This window comes from Taudactylus pleione, unplaced genomic scaffold, assembly GCF_031769625.1.
Source record: "Taudactylus pleione unplaced genomic scaffold, aTauple2 ptg000830l, whole genome shotgun sequence".
NCBI lineage: Eukaryota > Metazoa > Chordata > Amphibia > Anura > Myobatrachidae > Taudactylus > Taudactylus pleione.
In genome coordinates, this window is record NW_028285232.1 from 6123753 (window position 1) to 6147090 (window position 23338).

Below are 23338 nucleotides of genomic sequence, written 5' to 3' on the forward strand. Positions count from 1 at the left end.
TGAATGACAGAATGAGGCGTATGTGGGTGGTAACAGGGGAAGGTGCTTGAAAATGGGGAGTGGAGATCCGAACGCAGGCGTGCTTAAAGGTCAAAACGGGCGTTTTATGGGTGTGTATATTTAAAACAGCAGCGTCATTGTTCACGTCACTGGGTTATTTTATAGCCAGAACTGCTCGCAAATTTGTGGTAGCAAACACCAACCACAAGAATAGCGAGCAGTTCATACGCTGGTCGATGTACTCGATTAATCTAATAAATAGTGGACATGACGTAGGATGCGAGCGGCCAGGGGGCGTTTTTAACAAATAAACGAGCGTATGTTTTGCTCGCTCGTTCAGACTTAGAGGTGTGAACAGACTACAATGTGCGTACGGATCATTTGAATAGCCACCCCTTGTTTTTAAACGAACGACCGCAAATAGCGAACGGCTCTGAATGAGGGCCTTAGGTCCTGATTCAGAGCCGCTCGTTCGTTCCGAGCGATATTTGCCCAACTGCGCATGCGTACGGATCGTTATACGCATGCGCGAACCAGTCAGTGCGGTCGAAATTCATGTGCTCGCAAAATAGCGAATGGCTGCTATTTTGAGTGACAGAATGAGGCGTATGTGGGTGGTAACGGGGGAAGGTGCTCGAAAACGGGGAGTGGAGATCCGAACGCAGGCGTGCTTAAAGGTCAAAACGGGCGTTTTATGGGTGTGCATAAATAAAACAGCAGCGTCATTGACCACGTCACTGGGTTATTTTATAGTCAGAACTGCTCGCAAATTGTGGTAGCAAAACCCAACCCCAAGAATAGCGAGCAGTTCATAACCTGGTCGATGTACTCGATTAATCTAATAAATAGCGGACATGACGTAGGATGCGAGCGGCCAGGGGGCGTATTTTTTCAAAAAACGACCGCAAGTTTTGTTCGCTCGTTCAGACTTAGAGGCGTGAACAGACCGCAAAGAGCGAACGGTTCATTTGAATAGCCACCCCTTGTTTTAGAACGAACGACCGCAAATAGCGAGTGGCTCTGAATGAGGGCCTTAGATTTTACCTTTCCGATTTGCTAGTTTTGATTCGGTTTAACCCAAATTCCGCCACTACAGTCCAGGTTTTAAGGATATCCATGGTGGATCACAGGTGACTATTAGTACCTCGGTCAATTTGATTTAACCATCTGGACTCAAGCATGGATATCCTTAAAACCTGGACTGTAATGGTGGAGTTTGGGAACCTCTGGGCTACAGGTTGAATATTCTAATGTTCTCATTGAGCCTACAGACACAATCATTAGATTGGAGTCAGATATGTATGAGATCATGTATTGTGTTGTGCACGGATTTACCAATTAATGGAATCACTGAAGCTGACCTGTTACAGATCAATGCGAGCGGCACCATACCTATATGTAACTTTATTTATAGAAAAGGAAAACTGAAAGGGTGTTTGCGTTATTAGGTGAGAGGTCAAATTCATGATAACTGTGCCTAAGAGGTAAAAGCCAATAGTTACATGAATAAATATTGTGGAGCTTGTAGGGACTCATTTACCCAGCTACACACAGAGTAATGAGAGTACCGCACTAAAAGTGAGGTTCAAAAATAAACCGCAGGCATTTTCATTTTGCTGCGGTCCAGCAGTACCGCGCACTGCCAGCAGGGGGTGCTACAAGCTACCGTTATCACAGAGATCTCTGCCTCAAGCACAAGCGGCTGGAAACTTAATGACAATATTAACTACTTGAAAGCAAATCAGCCAGCGACAGAGCGATAGGACAGTAATCAGGAGACAGAGGCGACTTGTGCAAAGCGTCTACATATTATTGCTGTACAGTAGATAGAGAGCGTTGTGTGTGATCTTCCGTTATCTCCCCCTAATACGCCTTATGTTCAGGTCACACACCTGGGTCTCAGCACACGGGAGAGCGTCCTCAGGCGCGGTACTCTGCCATGTTTTACAAGACGCGTTATGCCATGAAATGGTTAAGGAGACTGCAGAATGCCAGGGGCATCATTATTCGCTCATTAGGGTTTAATTACAGTGTAATAGTCAGACTCAGAGGTCAGTGGGTCCCCTCCCCCAGATAGAGGCTTTCATTATATCCTGACAGGGGAGCCTTACCAGACAGGCCGAGGGGCCATGTTGTACACACATCGCTTTGATGTTTGGGGCTAATAATGAGAATATAATACATAATATTTATGAGAGAGCAAGCGGAGAATCCACACAGAGGCCTCTGGGGCTGACGGATGTAGGACAGGAACACACGGGGGGTTTGTACTGGTGACACCATCCGCAGACATTCACCATCTGCTCTGTGTATGTTCTGTCTGCTCACACCAGTGCTAGACCAACAGTCTGTCATGTTACTACATGTGTTCCTTCATAACTGGCCTCCTACACATACAACATAGAGTCTGTCATGTTACTACATGTGTTCCTTCATAACTGGCTTCCTACACATACAACATAGAGTCTGTCATGTTACTACATGTGTTCCTTCATCAATGGCTACCTGCACATACAACATAGAGTCTGTCATGTTACTACATGTGTTCCTTCATAATTGGCTTCCTACACATACAACATAGAGTCTGTCATGTTACTACATGTGTTCCTTCATAACTGGCCTCCTACACATACAACATAGAGTATGTCATGTTAATACATGTGTTCCTTCATCAATGGCTACCTGCATATACAACATAGAGTCTGTCATGTTACTACATGTGTTCCTTCATCAATGGCTACCTGCATATACAACATAGAGTCTGTCATGTTACTACATGTGTTCCTTCATAACTGGCCTCCTACACATACAACATAGAGTCTGTCATGTTACTACATGTGTTCCTTCATAACTGGCTTCCTACACATACAACATAGAGTCTGTCATGTTACTACATGTGTTCCTTCATCAATGGCTACCTGCACATACAACATAGAGTCTGTCATGTTACTACATGTGTTCCTTCATAATTGGCTTCCTACACATACAACATAGAGTCTGTCATGTTACTACATGTGTTCCTTCATAACTGGCCTCCTACACATACAACATAGAGTATGTCATGTTAATACATGTGTTCCTTCATCAATGGCTACCTGCATATACAACATAGAGTCTGTCATGTTACTACATGTGTTCCTTCATAACTGACCTCCTGCACATACAACATAGTCTGTCATGTTACATGTGTTCCTTCATGGCTGGCCTGCTGCACATACAACATAGAGTATGTCATGTTACATGTGTTCCCTAATGAATGGCCTCCTGCACATACAACATAGAGTCTGTCATGTTACATGTGTTCCTTCATGGCTGGCCTTCTGCACATACAACATAGAGTCGGTCATGTTACATGTGTTCGTTCATGGCTGGCCTTCTGCACATACAACATATAGTCTGTCATGTTACGTGTGATCATTAATGAATGGCCTCCTGCACATACAACATAAAGTCTGTCATGTTACTACATGTGTTCCTTCATAACTGGCCTCCTACACATACAACATAGAGTCTGTCATGTTAATACATGTGTTCCTTCATCAATGGCTACCTGCACATACAACATAGAGTCTGTCATGTTACTACATGTGTTCCTTCATAAATGGCCTCCTACACATACAACATAAGAGTCTGTCATGTTACATGTGTTCCCTAATGAATGGCCTCCTGCACATACAACATAAAGTCTGTCATGTTACATATGTTCCTTCATAACTGACCTCCTGCACATACAACATAGTCTGTCATGTTACATGTGTTCCTTCATAACTGACCTCCTGCACATACAACATAGAGTCTGGCATGTTACATGTGTTCCCTAATCAATGGCCTCCTGCACATATAACATAGAGTCTGTCATGTTACATGTGTTCCCTAATGAATGGCCTCCTGCACATACAACATAAAGTCTGTCATGTTACATGTGTTCCTTCATGGCAGGCCTGCTGCACATACAACATAGAGTATGTCATGTTACATGTGTTCCCTAATGAATGGCCTCCTGCACATACAACATAGAGTCTGTCATGTTACATGTGTTCCTTCATGGCTGGCCTTCTGCACATACAACATAGAGTCTGTCATGTTACATGTGTTCGTTCATGGCTGGCCTTCTGCACATACAACATATAGTCTGTCATGTTACGTGTGATCATTAATGAATGGCCTCCTGCACATACAACATAAAGTCTGTCATGTTAATACATGTGTTCCTTCATAACTGGCCTCCTACACATACAACATAGAGTCTGTCATGTTACTACATGTGTTCCTTCATAAATGGCCTCCTACACATACAACATAAGAGTCTGTCATGTTACATGTGTTCCCTAATGAATGGCCTCCTGCACATACAACATAAAGTCTGTCATGTTACATATGTTCCTTCATAACTGACCTCCTGCACATACAACATAGTCTGTCATGTTACATGTGTTCCTTCATAACGGACCTCCTGCACATACAACATAGAGTCTGGCATGTTACATGTGTTCCCTAATCAATGGCCTCCTGCACATATAACATAGAGTCTGTCATGTTACATGTGTTCCCTAATGAATGGCCTCCTGCACATACAACATAGAGTCTGTCATGTTACATGTGCTCCCTAATGAATGGCCTCCTGCACATACAACATAGAGTCTGTCATGTTACATGTGTTCCCTAATGAATGGCCTGCTGCACATACGACATAGGGCCGAATTCAATTCAGTGCGATGTTGAATAGCGACGGGACGGAGCTCCCGTCATACACGAGCCCCACGCTGGGTGTAAAATATCCGTCTGAAACAGACGAACACCTACAGCAAGTATGGAGGCCGGGTTACACGTCCATGACGCTCTGCGCGTCTTACTACTCATCACCTAGAGACACCCACTTCACATTAGTCCCTGTTGGAGATCTGATACAGACGGATCTTGCTACTTGTGGCGCATGGCGCGGCAAATGATCACGCACAACAGCCGGAAATCGGCCATGGTCTCCATTTCTTACATTGTATCTGACTAGGAATCAGGATGAATGTGTTTGTCGAGGAAATGCAGCGTAACTGACAGGAATGCCCCGCCCCCTGCGCAGGACCCATGAGATGCGCTCACCTGTCTTTTGGGCTTCCGTTGTAATGTATTTGGGCTCCTCTGTCCACGGCGTGGCATGGACGGCCACACTCCAGTCACTCCAAGTGCCAATCTCACAGTCTTTGGCTGCGACCTGGATGATGTACTCCTTGCCAGCGTAGGCGTCTGTGATCGTGTGGGACGTCCCATCGGATAACTCTACCTGCGCACAGAGAGAAGATGCTGGCGTCATAGATCTGCGGGAGCTCAGTGTTATACAGCAGATTACACCCAAAGGGCCATGTACTAACCTCAGAACATGTAACATGCACATAGGGACAGCATTCCGGCCATCCCCTCATACACTGTACAGTAACCTTTCCATTACTTTCCGAAAATGCTGCCGATTACAGACCCGGTTTACGCCTTAAACAAAGACTATTTCTAATGCCATCGGGCGTCTTTAAATGATATTTTCCTGCATAAAATGCGTCTGTTTGATGCACAAGGCGCCCTGCTGTAAGTACAGGCTTACGCTCTAATACTTTCTCCTCCAAAAACGTAAAAATCAAGTCGTATAAGACACGTTCAACCCTGAAGCTTATTCAAATATTTAATCTTGCAACACGGGACATACACGTTAACCTGCATGTAGCAGTGGGCCCCCGAATGCGCCCTGCTGGGATCAAATTTCTGCCACCATCTTGCGCCAATTTGAAAGTTAAGGCGCCTGATGTCACAAAACAGGATTTGCGCCTGTGGAACCCAGTTTGCAGCTTTATAAATGACCCTTTCTGACCTATAAATCAGATTTCTCTGGGGGGGGGGGAGGGGAGAAGGTGCCATTGCTGGGACATGAGTGAGACCCTGTAGAAGAACCCTGTATGACCGGCTGTACAGTGCTTTCTGCGCCTGCCCTCCACGTGCCCGTAGGCTCTGATCAGCTGTAGAACAAGTGAACAGGAACATTCTATTATAGGGGTGACCTTACTCTCACCCGCCTCAGACGGCCCACACGCGTGTAATGGCTTTCCATTGTAAGTCGCGCAGTAACATTATATAAACCCCACACTAGCAGGGTCAGACACACTTTAATGACCGGAGGAGGAGACTGAAGAACTTATTAGATTGACACATATATACGTAAGGTCAGCAGTACAAAGCCAAGGCCAAGAACGGCAATGGAGGAAGTCGTAGAAGCGAGTTTAAGAGACAGCTGTGACGTTTTTATGTGGAGAGTCGGGATTGAGGGATGGAGTGAGGGAATTGGGGGCTGCAGGATGCACTAAACCCCCCCCCCCCCCTCTCCTGCAGACATTTACTCCTGCGCTGTGCACTATTCCTCTGACACAGAACAGACGGCGCTGGGTTATATCCGCAGCCCAGGCTCAGGTGACTGATACACAATAGCTGTCAGGGGCTCCCTCTGCATCCAGCTGACAGCACCAGCCAGCAGGCTATCAGGTTTAAAGGCGGCCGGGGTCCCTGCTCCCTTCTCTCCCCCCCCTCGGTAAGAGTGTGATGGAGATGGAGGCTCACCAGATGTGCAGCCCTGGGACTCTGCTCATAGCCGTTATCAGTTATGATCCGGATTATGTTCCGGGTTTCTCAGTATTACAGGGGCTGTGTGTGATGCCCCCTCTCTCACAGGTGTGTACAGTGTATAGGGGACAGTACAAACATACCGTAACCCCCAGCAGCCAATCACTCACTCGCTGTCATTGGAGAGATTGCACCAGATCAGTCAGAGATAATGTTTTACTCTTTGTAATAGGTTATAACCTCGCTGCAACCACAATGCACCAACCAACACCAGAAATGCCCCCCGAACTAATCATCATCACCATTCTGTCACTGCAAATAACTTGCATGGAAAACATGAGACGTAAAGGCTGCAACACTTCACAGGGAGAAGCCTCCTCTTCAGTCCCCACATGTAATAAGCCGGATGCCCCGGGCACCAGCGCCATGCTCCATGTTCTTACCCTTTACATGCCAAGTAACTGGAACATATATGAGCTGTGTAATAAGTACATGATCTGTGCGACAGCTTGGGGTGGTCATGTAAGGGAATAACCCATTGTGTAAAACGTGCCCCCCATAGAGGGGTCTACCTGGGACCCTCTCTCTTTACACACTTTTCTGTCAGACGCACGGTGACGTTATGTGTATTCTATTACTCTAATATATATTGCTGCCATTTCTTCTATGTAAAATGAAGCATAATGTACTGTTCATCTGTCCATGACTATATGCGGCATACTGATCTCTTATTGCTTAATGATGTAACACTGTTATTCGTCAGTAAATGAATGGCTACATATGGGAGTAATGCCTGTACATAGTGTGATATAATATGGGGTACTAGAGTGTTACCTGTATATAGTGTGATATAATATGGGGTACTACAGTGTTACCTGTACATAGTGTGATATAATATGGGGTACTGGAGCAATGCATGTACACAGTGTGATATAATATGGGGTACTAGAGTGTTACCTGTACATAGTGTGATATAATATGGGGTACTGGAGCAATGCATGTACACAGTGTGATATAATATGGGGTACTACAGTGTTACCTGTACATAGTGTGATATAATATGGGGTACTGGAGCAATGCATGTACACAGTGTGATATAATATGGGGTACTAGAGTGTTACCTGTACATAGTGTGATATAATATGGGGTACTAGAGTGTTACCTGTACATAGTGTGATATAATATGGGGTACTGGAGCAATGCATGTACACAGTGTGATATAATATGGGGTACTACAGTGTTACCTGTACATAGTGTGATATAATATGGGGTACTGGAGCAATGCATGTACACAGTGTGATATAATATGGGGTACTAGAGTGTTACCTGTACATAGTGTGATATAATATGGGGTACTAGAGTGTTACCTGTACATAGTGTGATATAATATGGGGTACTGGAGATCTACATGTACATAGTGTGATATAATATGGGGTACTAGAGTGTTACCTGTACATAGTTTAATATAATATGGGGTACTAGAGTGTTACCTGTACATAGTGTGATATAATATGGGGTACTAGAGTGTTACCTGTACATAGTGTGATATAATATGGGGTACTAGAGTGTTACCTGTACATAGTGTGATATAATATGGGGTACTAGAGTGTTACCTGTACATAGTTTGATATAATATGGGGTACTAGAGTGTTACCTCTACATAGTGTGATATAATATGGGGTACTAGAGTGTTACCTGTACATAGTGTGATATAATATGGGGTACTGGAGATCTACATGTACACAGTGTGATATAATATGGGGTACTACAGTGTTACCTGTACATAGTGTGATATAATATGGGGTACTGGAGCAATGCATGTACACAGTGTGATATAATATGGGGTACTAGAGTGTTACCTGTACATAGTGTGATATAATATGGGGTACTAGAGTGTTACCTGTACATAGTGTGATATAATATGGGGTACTGGAGATCTACATGTACATAGTGTGATATAATATGGGGTACTAGAGTGTTACCTGTACATAGTTTAATATAATATGGGGTACTAGAGTGTTACCTGTACATAGTGTGATATAATATGGGGTACTAGAGTGTTACCTGTACATAGTGTGATATAATATGGGGTACTAGAGTGTTACCTGTACATAGTGTGATATAATATGGGGTACTAGAGTGTTACCTGTACATAGTTTGATATAATATGGGGTACTAGAGTGTTACCTCTACATAGTGTGATATAATATGGGGTACTAGAGTGTTACCTGTACATAGTGTGATATAATATGGGGTACTGGAGATCTACATGTACATAGTGTGATATAATATGGGGTACTAGAGTGTTACCTGTACATAGTTTAATATAATATGGGGTACTAGAGTGTTACCTGTACATAGTGTGATATAATATGGGGTACTAGAGTGTTACCTGTACATAGTGTGATATAATATGGGGTACTAGAGTGTTACCTGTACATAGTGTGATATAATATGGGGTATTAGAGTGTTACCAGTACATAGTGTGATATAATATGGGGTACTAGAGTGTTACCAGTACATAGTGTGATATAATATGGGGTACTAGAGTGTTACCAGTACATAGTGTGATATAATATGGGGTACTAGAGTGTTACCTGTACATAGTGTAATATAATATGGGGTACTAGAGTGTTACCTGTACATAGTGTGATATAATATAGGGTACTAGAGTGTTAGTAGTACATAGTGTGATATAATATTGGGTAGTAGAGTGTTACCAGTACATAGTGTGATATAATATGGGGTACTAGAGTGTTACCTGTACATAGTGTGATATAATATGGGGTACTAGAGTGTTACCAGTACATAGTGTGATATAATATGGGGTACTAGAGTGTTACCAGTATATAGTGTGATATAATATGGGGTACTAGAGTGTTACCTGTACATAGTGTGATATAATATGGGGTACTAGAGTGTTACCTGTACATAGTGTGATATAATATGGGGTACTAGAGTGTTACCTGTACATAGTGTGATATAATATGGGGTACTAGAGTGTTACCTGTACATAGTGTGATATAATATGGGGTACTAGAGTGTTACCTGTACATAGTGTAATATAATATGGGGTACTAGAGTGTTACCTGTACATAGTGTGATATAATATGGGGTACTAGAGTGTTAGCAGTACATAGTGTGATATAATATTGGGTAGTAGAGTGTTACCAGTACATATTGTTATTATAATATGGCCTACTAGAGTGTTACCAGTACATAGTGTGATATAATATGGGGTACTGGAGCAATGCCTGTACATAGTGTGATATAATATGGGGTACTAGAGTGTTACCTGTACATAGTGTGATATAATATGGGGTACTGGAGCAATGCCTGTACATAGTGTGATATAATATGGGGTACTAGAGTGTTACCTGTACATAGTGAGGCCTATTCATCATCGGGGGCCTGGTGAATTGCTCTGATGCGGGGGTCCCTGAGATCAGTAACAGTAGCAGCGTTACTTACCAGTGGTCGGCTTCTGAGCATGTGTGACCGGAGGTTACTTACTGTATGTGCAAAGCTGCTGGGGAGGCAATGAGGAGGCCTCTCAGATCCCTATTTGCACCCCTGGACGTCCATCTCATAGGAAGAGAACCAGCGGCATCTGAAGATGGCGTTTGTTCCCGGGAGCAAAACTTGGTACACATTGGAGCAATGTGTACCCAGACGATATGGTGTCCGACGGGCCAACATATCGTATCCGTGGTACACATCAGAACGATGTAATGAAGGACAGAACAATCCCTCGTTCCGTCCTTCATTACCTTGCGCCGATGGAATACGCAGACTGGCCGTACACAATGAATGATCTGGATGGTATGTCGTTCCGATTCGACCAGAAATGACATATCGGTACTATATCGCTCCATTGCGTACCCGGCTTAAATTTTCGTAGTTTGCAGAATATTAGGCATCCCTATCTGACCCCTGATGATGAATGGCCCCTTGTATAAAATATGTGGCAAATAGCGTTTCCACATGTGTAACGGGCCATTTACATGATGATGAATAGGCCCCACGTGAGATAATATGGGGTACTGATTATATAATATTCACACTGAATAATAATCACAGCTCTATGTTATATCAGAGATAAGACAATCTGAGGCTGCTTACTGCCCGAATAAACTCCTCCTGATGTGAGGTTACAGAACGCCGAATATATTCTGTCATCTTCTCCGAGTACAGACCGGGAGACAAAAACGCTAAAATCCTCAGGAAAACGTATAGTTGGTCGTGGTTCTCAAACACAACGCCTTCAATTTCTGACACATGGCCAGAGGTTGTTAGTTAATTAATTAGAAAGTGAAAATAAATAAGTACATTACAATACGTATAATATACAGGACACGCACGGGTTACATGCCAGTCATCCCCAGTTTCCTCTAGATGGCGATATCAGCTCACATGACTTTATTACAGCAACGACAGAAGGTAAATAAAACACATTATTGCCTGTTATGTTGTTTTGAATTACTTTTTAGTTTTTGCTATTATGACAGTAAATGTAATTATATGTGTAAATGAAATACACAAGGCATATTATACATGTATCCGTTATTTAGGACTCAACGTCCGCTATCCACACGCTAATTACAAATGTACATAATCATAGGTACAGGCCACTGGGTTACGCCGCCACAAATACACAATTAGGTGACTTAGGGGTCTATTTACTAAGCCTTGGATGGAGATAAAGTGAAAGGACATAAAGTCACAACCAATCGGCTCCTATCTCCCATGTCACAGGCTGTGTTTGATCCTGGTGGTCAGAAAATCAGACGCCGGGATCCCAAGAGGGTTACCATAGTGACACTTGTTGGTCGTTATGCTAACCCTCCCCCTCTCCCTACCCTAACCTTCCCTCCTTAGTGGCTAACCCTAACGCTCCCCCTAGTGCCTAACCCTAACCCCTAAACCTAACCATCCCCCCAACCCCGTTACTTACCTCCGGCATCCCAGCAGCCGGGATGCCAACGCACTACTGGGGGCACAACGGGGGAGGGGGTGGCTACTACTGGCGGCACCATTACTGGGGGGGGGGACCTCTACTGCGAGTGGGGCACTACTGGTGCCTGCTACTGGGGGCACTTCATCGGGAGGGGGAACCTCTACTGGGGACTACTACTGGGGGGGGGGGGAACTACTACTGGGTGTACTATATAAGGGGCTTACTACTAGGAGCACTGCACTGGGGGGACCACTACTGGGGGCAATATTAGGAAGGATCACTACAGGGGGCACTGTATAAGGGGCACTGGATAGGGGGGATCACTACTGGGGGTCTGCATAAGGGGGACCACTACTGTTGGCACTGCCTAGGGGGGGGAGCTACTGCTGGGGGCACCACTATATAGGGCTTACTGCTAGGGGCACCACTACTGGGGCTCTAAATAGGGAGGACCACTACAGGGGGCACTGTATAAGGGGCACTGGATAGGGGGGATCACTACTTGGGGCCTGCATAAGGGGGACCACTACTGGGGGCACTGCATTGTGGGGACTGCTACTGGGGGCACTGCATAAGGGGGAACACTACTGGGGGCACTGCATAAGGGGGAACACTACTGGGGGCACTGCATTGTGGGGACCACTACATGGGGCACTGCATTGGGGGGGACCACTACTGGGGGCACTGAATAAGGGGAACTAATGGGGGGCTGTATAAGGGGGACCACTACTGGGGGTACTGTATAAGGGGTATTACTATGGGCCTGCATAAGAGGGACCACAACTGGGGACATTGCATACTGGGGGTACTGTATAAGGGGCACTACTGGGGTTAAGGTGCATATGGATAGGAATGTTCTGAGTGACGATAAAGGGGCGTGTGTCATGTTGACACGCCCCATTTTCAAGTGACCACGCCCATTAATTTTAAGTGACCACGCCGAAGGCGCGTACACAAGGGGGGGGGGGGGGGGCTCCATTTTCAAATTTGCCCTGGGTTCCAAATACCCTAGTTACGCCACTGACAATGACCTATACAGTGGTATTATCACTTCTGTCTTTCTGCTACTGATTCCTCTCCCTATGCACCAAGCATCTGACTTGCCTTCCTCATTGCTTTGTTACAATGTTTGGTCGCCTTTAAGTCACCTGAAATAGTGACTCCTAGATCCCTTTCCTCTTCAGTAGTTACCAGTATGGTGCCATTAATACTATATTTAGCCTTTGGATTTTTGAGACCCAAGTGCATGATCTTGCATTTTTTAGCATTAAACTGTAGTTGCCACGTTCTTGACCATTCCTCTAGTCTACCTAGATCATCAATCATTTGTGTTACCCCTCCCGGTGTGTCTACCCTGTTGCATACCTTTGTGTCATGTGCAGAAAGGCATAGTTTCCCTTAAATACCATTTGCAATGTCACAAATAAAGATATTACAAAGCACTGGTCCAAGTACAGATCCCTGAGGTTCTCCACTGGTAACATCTCCCCCTGAGACTGTACTCCATTTACTACAACTCTCTGTTTCCTATCCTGCAGCCATGATCTTATCCATTTAACTATCTTTGTATCTAATCCCATGTTTTCCAGTTTATGTAACAGCCTGGATGTGGAACAGTGATAAAAGCCTTACTAAAGTCTAGATAAGCTATATCTGTGCCCCCCTTTTATCTATTTCCTTAGTCACCCAGTCAAAAAAGTCAATAAGATTTGTTTGACATGATCTCCCCCCAGTAAATCCATGCTGTTTGGGATCCTGCAAATTGCTGGATTTGAGATAATCTACGACTCTTTTAAGAGTGTTTCCATCAATTTCCCAACTACTGTTGTCCGGTCACTGGTCGGTAGTCACTGGTCGGTAGTTACTGGTCGGTAGTCACTGGTCTCTTCCTTGCTTCCACTTTTGTGCAGTGGGACAACGTTTGCTCTTTTCCAGTCCTCTGGAATTACTCCAGTAGCTAGTGACTGGTTGAATAATTCTGTTAATGGTGTTACCAGCACCCCTTTAAGATCTTTTAGTATCCTTGCATGTATCCCATCTGGCCCCAGTGATTTATCCACTTTCAGTTTTGAGAGCTGTTAGGATCTTTTCCTCTGTAAATGTGCTTGTTCCTACCTCTTTATTCTGATTACACCTGCAACTTACAGTAACTGTGGCCCCTTTCCCTCTCTCTCAGTAACTGTGGCCCCTTTCCCTCTCTCTCAGTAACTGTGGCCCCTTTCCCTCTCTCTCAGTAACTGTGGCCCCTTTCCCTCTCTCTCAGTAACTGTGGCCCCCTGCCCTCTCTCTCAGTAACTGTGGCCCCCTGCCCTCTCTCTCAGTAACTGTGGCCCCCTGCCCTCTCTCTCAGTAACTGTGGCCCCTTTCCCTCTCTCTCAGTAACTGTGGCCCCTTTCCCTCTCTCTCAGTAACTGTGGCCCCTTTCCCTCTCTCTCAGTAACTGTGGCCCCTTTCCCTCTCAGTAACTGTGGCCCCTTTCCCTCTCTCTCAGTAACTGTGGTCCCTTTCACTCTCTCTCAGTAACTGTGGTCCCTTTCCCTCTCTCTCAGTAACTGTGGTCCCTTTCCCTCTCTCTCAGTAACTGTGGCCCCTTTCCCTCTCTATCAGTAACTGTGGCCCCTTTCCCTCTCTATCAGTAGTGAATACTGAACAAAAATAATAATTAAGATGATCAGCTATTACATTGTCTCCCTCTTTCTGTCTTTAGTCTTTTTATTCCACCTTTTTTCTCTTTTCTCTTATATACTTAAAAAAAGTTTTGCTCCCTTTACCCACTGACCGTGCCATTTTCTCCTCAGCTTTTGCCTTTGCACATCTGATTACTTTCTTATCCTCCTTCTGTTGTACAAGATACTCCTCTTTGTCTTCATTACTTTGCGTCTGCTTGTATTTCCTAAAGGCCATCTTTTTTGCTGTCACAATACTTACTACCTCTTTCCCAAACCACACTGGCTTCCTTTTCCTTGTGGTTTTCCTGACCCTTTTGATACAAAGGTCTGTTGCCTTTAATATGGCACTTTTTAATTTTTTCCCACCTCTCCTATGCTCCTTTCACGTTCCTCCACTCTGCCAAAGATTGGCTTACATGTCTTCCCATCCCTGCAAAATCAGCCTTCCTAACATCTAACACCTTTGGTTTTCTATGGGGTGAGTCAGTATCTGTCTTTATTCTGAACCATACTGCTTGGTGATCACTGGATCCCAGGTTTTCACCCACTGTTACATCAGATATTCTGTCTCTATTTGTAAGTATTAAGTCTAATATTGCATCTTTCCGAGTGGGCTCCCTCACCAACTGCTGGAGGGAGGCTTCCTGCAATGAATTCAGGATGTCCCTACTTCTAGTGTAACTTGCCACAGACACCTCCCAGATTATATCGGGTAGATTAAATCTCCCATGATTATAACCTCTCCTTTTAATGCCATTTTAGTGATGTCCTGCAATAGTTTATTGTCCAGATCCTCTTCCTGACCTGGTAGTCTGTAGATCACCCCAATACGAAGAATCACTTTCTCCCCTGTTTCTATAGTCACCCAAAAGGGCTCGTTTTTTTCTTAAATACTATGTATTAAGGTAGTATTTATGCTTCCCTTGACATACATTGCTACTCCTCCGCCTATTCTTCCCATTCTGTCCTTCCTAAATAAAGTATATCCCGGTATAGCTACGTCCCAGTCATGGTTTTCATTCACCATGACTCCGTCATAGCCACAATATCCAGATCATCCCTAGTCATTATTGTAATTAGTTCAGGGATTTTATTTCCTAAACTCCTAGCATTTGCACACATTGCTCTTATAGTTTTATTTCTTTGCTTATCTCTCATGTTCCTGGGTATGGTCACCTCTCTGCCTATGGTTATTTGGTTTTGTTCTGAATTATCTCCTGTTGCTGTGGATACGCTTCCTGTTCCATTTGCCAGCAGGAATACCACCTCTTTATTGGGGGAGCAGATTTATTTTTCCATGTTTGGGTCACTGTCCCCCTCTTCTAGTTTAAATAGTTCTTGGTGAAACCTTCAAACTGGTCACTCAGTATTCTAGTTCCTTTTGAAGATGGGCACAGGCCGTCATATTTGTATAAGCTTCTATCTTGCCAGATGGCATGGCTATGGCAGGGCCGCAACTAGGGGGGCTGGAGGTGCACGAGCACCGGGTGCGCCGCTGTACCCGGTGCCAGTGACCCCCAGCCCGGCGCTGCAGAGAGGCTCCAAGCTGGATGTCTGCTCCAAGCCGGGCGCCCGGCTCCTTCTCTGCAGCAACGCGATGTAGCCGGAGCCGGAGTTCTCTCCTGAACTCAAGCTTCCGGCTCTCCCCACGGGCACTATGGGAGAGACGTCATGACGTTTCCCCCATAGTTCCGAGGAGCAGCCGGCGGACCGGACGCGACGCTGGATGCAGGAGCAGGGTTCAAGGTAAATATATATTTTTTTAATAAGCTTCACTATAGGGGCATTATTATGGGGGCATGGGCATTACCATGGCAATAATGGGCATTACTAATGGGGCATGAGCCCTACAGGGGCATTACTATTGGGGCATGGGCACTACAGAGGCATTAACCCAGGGGCATTACTGTGGGGGCATGAGCACTACAGGGGCATTACTGTAAGGGCATTACATGGATATTACTATAGGGCATGGGCACTACAGGGCCATTACTATGAGAGCATGGGCACTACAGGGGCATTACTTAGAGAGCATGGACACTACAGGGGCATTACTATGAAAGCATGGGCACTACAGGGGCATTACCACAAGGGCATTAATATGGGAGTATGGGCACTACAGGGGCATTACTATGGGGGCATTACAATATGGGGACTACTACAGGGGCATTATCATATGGGCACTACTACAGGGGCATTACTATATGGGCAATACTATAGGGGCATTACCTCAGGGGGCATTACTATAGGGGCACTGCTGCAGAGGGAATTACCAGGGGGAGCGCCAAATTACTGTCTTGCCCCTGGTGACAAAAATCGTAGTTTCGGCCCTGGCTATGGACGGTCAGTCCACATCCCTCCTCATAACACCACTTCTGTAGCCAAACATTGAGGTTACTGATGCAATGATTTCTACCTCCCCCTCTGGCCCTGATTCAGAGCCGAACGCTCTGACCAGAGCGCTCGCTCTGAATCAGTGCCCTCCTCCATGAAAATGGAGCGGCCTCCTGGCCGCTCGCATAGCTGTGGGTGACCACCCACAGCATATGCGAGCGTCCATGATGATGGTCGCGATGTTCTTGACCATCGCGACCATCGGGCTTGCGGCGGAGACCCTGCGGTAGGGTCTCGCTGCCGCAAGCCCTGGAGTGATTTTGGCTCTATCAGAGCCAAAATCACTCCCACTGACATCACTAGTGATGTCAGTGGGGCCGGCTTCAGACGGTAGGCGTTCCCATGGGTCATTAGTCCCTAGGTGGACAATGACATCCACCTCTCCATCTTTTCTTGCTGCCGTCACAATTCTCAGCATGCACAGCGTCAGCTGATCACTCACCTATCCTGGGAAGAAGATACTGTCACATGGGCCGACTGTCATGGCTGCGCCCATGTCCAGAATTGCGATGCCAGACACCAGCCCACCAGGAAGCCACTGCATGCGGGGAGAATGCTCAGCTTCTCCCCCGCCGCCGCTCCAGCTGCCCGACCACCCAGGATGACAGGGGAAGCCGGCGGCGCGGTAAGCGGGAGCCGATCCCCGGCTGAGCCCTGACAATGCAGAAGGTAAGAAAGCCGTTTTAGAAGCTGCCGAGGTTTGGCACAATCTTGTCCAATTCTGTGCCAAACAGGATTTGTCCAGAGCAAGGCAGAGACTCCAAGGCCTCTGTAGAGTCCGAGTCGGCTTTCCACGTACGAAGCTATATGTTACGGCGGGCCACCACCAAAGTAGCCGATGCCCTAGAAGTTAGGAGACCCGTATCCAAAGCTGCATCTCCAAAATAGGAGGCTGCATCCCTAATGTGCGAGATGTAGGAGAGATGTTCCTGAGAAGTATCAGAGGGAGATGTCCTCTAGAGCATCTGCCCAGCTCTCAATGGCTTTTGCCACCCAGCTGTAGCCATGGCAGGATGAGTAATAGCTTCTGTAAGGGAATAAACCGATTTGAGGCAAGCTTCTTTCTTTCCGTTGTCTCCTTTAGGGAGGTTGCTGTATGGATATGTAAGGTAGAGTTCTTAACCAAGCGTGTCACGTGGGAATCTACCGCTGGGGAGACTTCCCATTCAGCGCAATCAGAAGCTGGAATAGGATAAAAAGAAATCAAGCTTTTAGGCGGCTGAAACTTTTTATTAGGCGCATTCCAAGCTTCACTCATTAGGTCAGAAAGCTGATCAGAGGGAGGGAACTCCGGCAACACTACCTTCTGTCCTTTAAAAAGTGGTTCTTTTGCCTTAGGAGTGGGCTCTGCATCTTCTATTTGAAGAATTGATTTTACAGCTCTCACTAGTGCAGGTATATTCCATTTAGATGGCGGCTCCCCCCCCCTCCACGAGGAAGAGTCAGAGTGAGAGAGGTCTGCATGTTCTGCCTCCCCAGATGTAAACTCAGAATCTAAGAGCGGGGTAGACTGGGAAGATAACACAGCGCGCTTAGTAGCTTTACTGGGTAAGGGCCTCTCCTTTTGCAACATGTGTTGAATAGCTGAAGAGGTAGCCGCCAAATTCTGCACTGAGGTAGAAAGTACGTCTACCCTGGGAGGGGGCAAAGGAGGTACATGCATTGCAGGGAGTACCTGATGTGGCCATCCGATAGGAGGAGCAACCATACGGACCGCTAGGTCTGTATGGGGACTATACTGAGAGTGAGTAATAGCGGTCTGTATTGGGACTATGCTGAGAGAGAGTAATAGAGGCCTTTATGGGAACTATGCTGAGAGTGAGTAATAGCGGCCTGTATGGGGACTATGCTGAGAGTGAGTAATAGCAGTCTGTATGGGGACTATACTGAGAGTGAGTAATAGCATCCTGTAGGGGGACTATACTGAGAGTGACTAATAGCAGCCTGTATGGGCACTATACTGAGAGTGACTAATAGCAGCCTGTATGGGGACTATGCTGAGTGTGAGTAATAGCGGCGTGTATGGGGACTATGCTGAGAGTGAGTAATGGTGGCCTGTATGGGGACTATGCTGAGTGAGTAATGGCGGCCTGTATGGGGACTATGCTGAGAGTAATAGTGGCCTGTATGGGGACTATACTGAGAGTGAGAAATAGTGGCCTGTATGGGGACTATGCTGAGAGTAAGAGTGGCCTGTATGGGGACTATGCTGAGTGTGAGTAATAGTAGCCTGTATGGGGACTATGCTGAGACCGAGTAATGGCGGCCTGTATGGGGACTATGCTGAGAGTGAGTAATGGTGGTCTGTATGAGGAATATGCTGAGAGTTATAAATGGCGGTCTGTATGGGGACTATGCTGAGAGTAATAGTGGCCTGTATGGGGACTATGCTGAGAGTAATAGCGGTCTGTATGAGACTATGCTGAGAGTGAATAATTGCGGCCTGCATGGGGACTATGCTAAGAGTAATGGCGGTAAGTATGAGGAATAAGCTGAGACTGAGTAATGGCGGTCTGTATGGGGACTATGCTGATAGTAATAGTGGCCTGTATGGGGACTATGCTGAGAGTAAGTAATAGCAGCCTGTATGGGGACTATGCTCAGTGTGAGTAATAATGGCCTGTATGGGGACTATGCTGAAAGTGAGTAATGGCGGCCTGTATGGGGACTATTCTGAGAGTAAGTAATAGCGGCCTGAATGGGGACTACGCTGAGAGTAAGTAATAGTGGCTTGAATGAGGACTATGCTGAGAGTAGTAGTGGCCTGTATGGGGACTATGCTGAGAGTAAGTAATAGCGGCCAGTATGGGGACTATGCTGAGAGTAAGTAATAGCAGCCTGTATGGGGACTATGCTGAGAGTGAGTAATGGCGACCTGTATGGGGACTATGCTGAGAGTAATGGTAGCCTGTATGGGGACTATGCTAAGAGTAAGTAATGGTGGCCAGTATGGGGACTATGCTGAGAGTGAGTAATGGTAGCCTGTATGGGGACTATGCTAAGAGTAAGTAATGGTGGCCAGTATGGGGACTATGCTGAGTGTGAGTAATAGCAGCCTGTATGGGCACTATGCTGAGAATGAGTAATGGCGGCCTGTATGGGGACTATGCTGAGAGTGAGTAATGGCGGCCTGTATGGGGACTATGCTGAGAGTAATAGTGGCCTGTATGGGGACTATTCTGAGAGTAATAGTGGCCTGTATGGGGACTATACTGAGAGTAATAGTGGCCTGTATGGGGACTATGCTGAGAGTGAGTAATGGTAGCCTGTATGGGGACTATGCTAAGAGTAAGTAATGGTGGCCAGTATGGGGACTATGCTGAGAGTGAGTAATGGTAGCCTGTATGGGGACTATGCTAAGAGTAAGTAATGGTGGCCAGTATGGGGACTATGCTGAGTGTGAGTAATAGTAGCCTGTATGGGGACTATCCTGAGAGTGAGTAATGGCGGCCTGTATGGGGACTATGCTGAGAGTGAGTAATGGCGGCCTGTATGGGGACTATGCTGAGAGTGAGTAATGGTAGCCTGTATGGGGACTATGCTGAGGGTGAGTAATGGTGGTCTGTATGAGGAATATGCTGAGAGTTATGAATGGCGGTCTGTATGGGGACTATGCTGAGAGTAGTAGTGGCCTGTATGGGGACTATACTGAGAATAAGTAATAGCAGCCTGTATGGGGACAATGCTGAGTATGAGTAATAGTGGCCTGTATGGGGACTATGCTGAGAGTAAGTAATAGCGGCCTGTATGGGGTCTATGCTGAGAGTAAGTAATAGCGGCCTGTATGGCGACAATGCTGAGAGTAATAGCGGCCTGTATGGGGACTATGCTGAGAGTAATAGCGGTCTGTATAAGGACTATGCTGAGAGTCAGTAATGTACAGCCCAGACACAACAGTCCTCATAGGATCTTCTTCAACTGTCTTTCAAGATACCAAGATCATTTATAGACTAAATTTTCTAGAATAACCAGAAGGACGGACACAGAAGGCTCATCCATCAGCGTCACACAGCCCTCTGGCTGACACCAGTGATGATACGTTGTGTAGTGATGGATTAGGACACAATCTCAGGACTGTACGAGAGATTCGCTCCAGCTGTGACTTTGGGAGTTAGAGGATTCCAACCACATGTAGAGCAGCCGGGATAGAAGGAGCCGGACATGTTACAGATGTGACTGGTGATTAGTGACAGCCTCAGGCTTCATACTTATCTCTTCACATGTTCTCATATCTAGTGCAGAGCGAATAGCACTTGTGACCAGGGGAACTGTACCACAGGGGAGAAGTATGTGTACCCCTTACCCACTCAGAGGATTTAGTCATTTTGCAGAATAAATCAACATTTATGACCACGCAGCTTCTGGAAACTTGAGGCATCACTGAGACATGAGGCACACATTTCAACATTATTTTCAGAAATGTCTCTACAAGTCCAGGAATACAAGACCCAGGTTATGGGTTTCCAGGTCATTTATAATGTGTCGTGTTTCCAGGCTGCCAGGCATTACATTATAAAGGATTTTACATCCAGCCATATAAACTGGGATCCCTGGTAATAAATCCCTCCATATGCCACTGCGGTCCCTTAGTCAGATTCCTGTAGTTTACCATGCCGGCACAGGTAGCCCCTAATACAGTGTTCCCAAACTGTGCACCGTGGCACCCTGGGGTGCCTAGGGACACTTGCAGGGGTGACTCAGATTGGTGGTCCAGCACCAAATCAAATGATTTATTTTCAATGTAATGTAAATATGTGCACAAACAGAAGCACATCCCTGTCCCCACCACATAACTGGCCCTAAGGGTGACAGGTCAGCACATCCCTGTCCTTACCACATAACTGGCCCTAAGGATGACAGGTCAGCACATCCCTGTCCTCACCACATAACTGACCCTAAGGGTGACAGGTCAGCACATCCCTGTCCTTACCACATAACTGGCCCTAAGGATGACAGGTCAGCACATCCCTGTCCCCACCACATAACTGACCCTAAGGATGACAGGTCAGCACATCCCTGTCCTCACCACATAACTGGCCCTAAGGGTGACAGATCAGCACATCCCCATCCCCCACCACATAACTGACCCTAAGGGTGACAGGTCAGCACATCCCTGTCCTCACCACATAACTGGCCCTAAGGGTGACAGATCAGCACATCCCCATCCCCCACCACATAACTGACCCTAAGGGTGACAGGTCAGCACATCACTGTCCTTACCACATAACTGACCCTAAGGGTGACAGGTCAGCACATCCCTGTCCTCCCCACATAACTGACCCTAAGGATGACAGGTCAGCACATCCCTGGGCTCACCACATAACTGACCCTAAGGATGACAGGTCAGCACATCCCTGTCCTCACCACATAACTGACCCTAAGGATGACAGGTCAGCACATCCCTGTCCTCCACCACATAACTGACCCTAAGGGTGACAGGTCAGCACATCACTGTCCTTACCACATAACTGACCCTAAGGGTGACAGGTCAGCACATCCCTGTCCTCCCCACATAACTGACCCTAAGGATGACAGGTCAGCACATCCCTGTCCTCCACTACCACATAACTGACCCTAAGGATGACAGGTCAGCTCATCCCTGTCCCCACCACATAACTGACCCTAAGGATGACAGGTCAGCACATCCCTATCCTCACCACATAACTGACCCTAAGGATGACAGGTCAGCACATCCCTGTCCCCACCACATAACTGGCCCTAAGGATGACAGGTCAGCACATCCCTGTCCCCACCACATAACTGACCCATCTTGCATAGGTGACGGCTACTACAGATACAGGTACAGCTGGGACACTGAGCAGTGATGAGGGAAGAGTGTGTACAGCACACAGGTGAGGGCTGGGTACAGGTACAGCTGGGACACTGAGCAGTGATGAGGGAAGAGTGTGTATAGCACACAGGTGAGGGCTGGGTACAGGTACAGCTGGGACACTGAGCAGTGATGAGGGAAGAGTGTGTATAGCACACAGGTGAGGGCTGGGTACAGGTACAGCTGGGACACTGAGCAGTGATGAGGAAAGAGTGTGTATAGCACACAGGTGAGGGCTGGGTACAGGTACAGCTGGGACACAGCAGTGATGAGGGAAGAGTGTGTATAGCACACAGGTGAGGGTTGGGTACAGGTACAGCTGGGACACTGAGCAGTGATAAGGGAAGAGTGTGTATAGCACACAGGTGAGGGCTGGCTACAGGTACAGCTGGGACACTGAGCAGTGATGAGGGAAGAGTGTGTATAGCACACAGGTGAGGGCTGGGTACAGGTACAGCTGGGACACTGAGCAGTGATGAGGGAAGAGTGTGTATAGCACACAGGTGAGGGCTGGGTACAGGTACAGCTGGGACACTGAGCAGTGATGAGGGAAGAGTGTGTACAGCACACAGGTGACGGCTGGGTACAGGTACAGCTGGGACACTGAGCAGTGATGAGGGAAGAGTGTGTATAGCACACAGGTGAGGGCTGGGTACAGGTACAGCTGGGACACTGAGCAGTGATGAGGGAAGAGTGTGTACAGCACACAGGTGAGGGCTGGGTACAGGTACAGCTGGGACACAGCAGTGATGAGGGAAGAGTGTGTATAGCACACGGGTGAGTGCTGGGTACAGGTACGGCTGGGACACTGAGCAGTGATGAGGGAAGAGTGTGTACAGCACACAGGTGAGGGCTGGGTACAGGTACAGCTGGGACACTGAGCAGTGATGA

General features: G+C 46.6%; 1 protein-coding gene across 3 annotated transcripts in view; it reads right to left on the minus strand.

The window, feature by feature from the left end:
• The window catches only part of CNTFR (ciliary neurotrophic factor receptor), an 822875-nt gene that overhangs the window by 25772 nt on the left and 773765 nt on the right, over positions 1 to 23338 (minus strand). For all 3 annotated transcript variants that reach the window (XM_088458405.1, XM_088458403.1, XM_088458404.1), the window contains one exon: positions 5098 to 5278. In XM_088458405.1, the coding sequence (XP_088314531.1) occupies positions 5098 to 5278 (181 nt within the window). The remainder of the gene's footprint in view (positions 1 to 5097; positions 5279 to 23338) is intronic.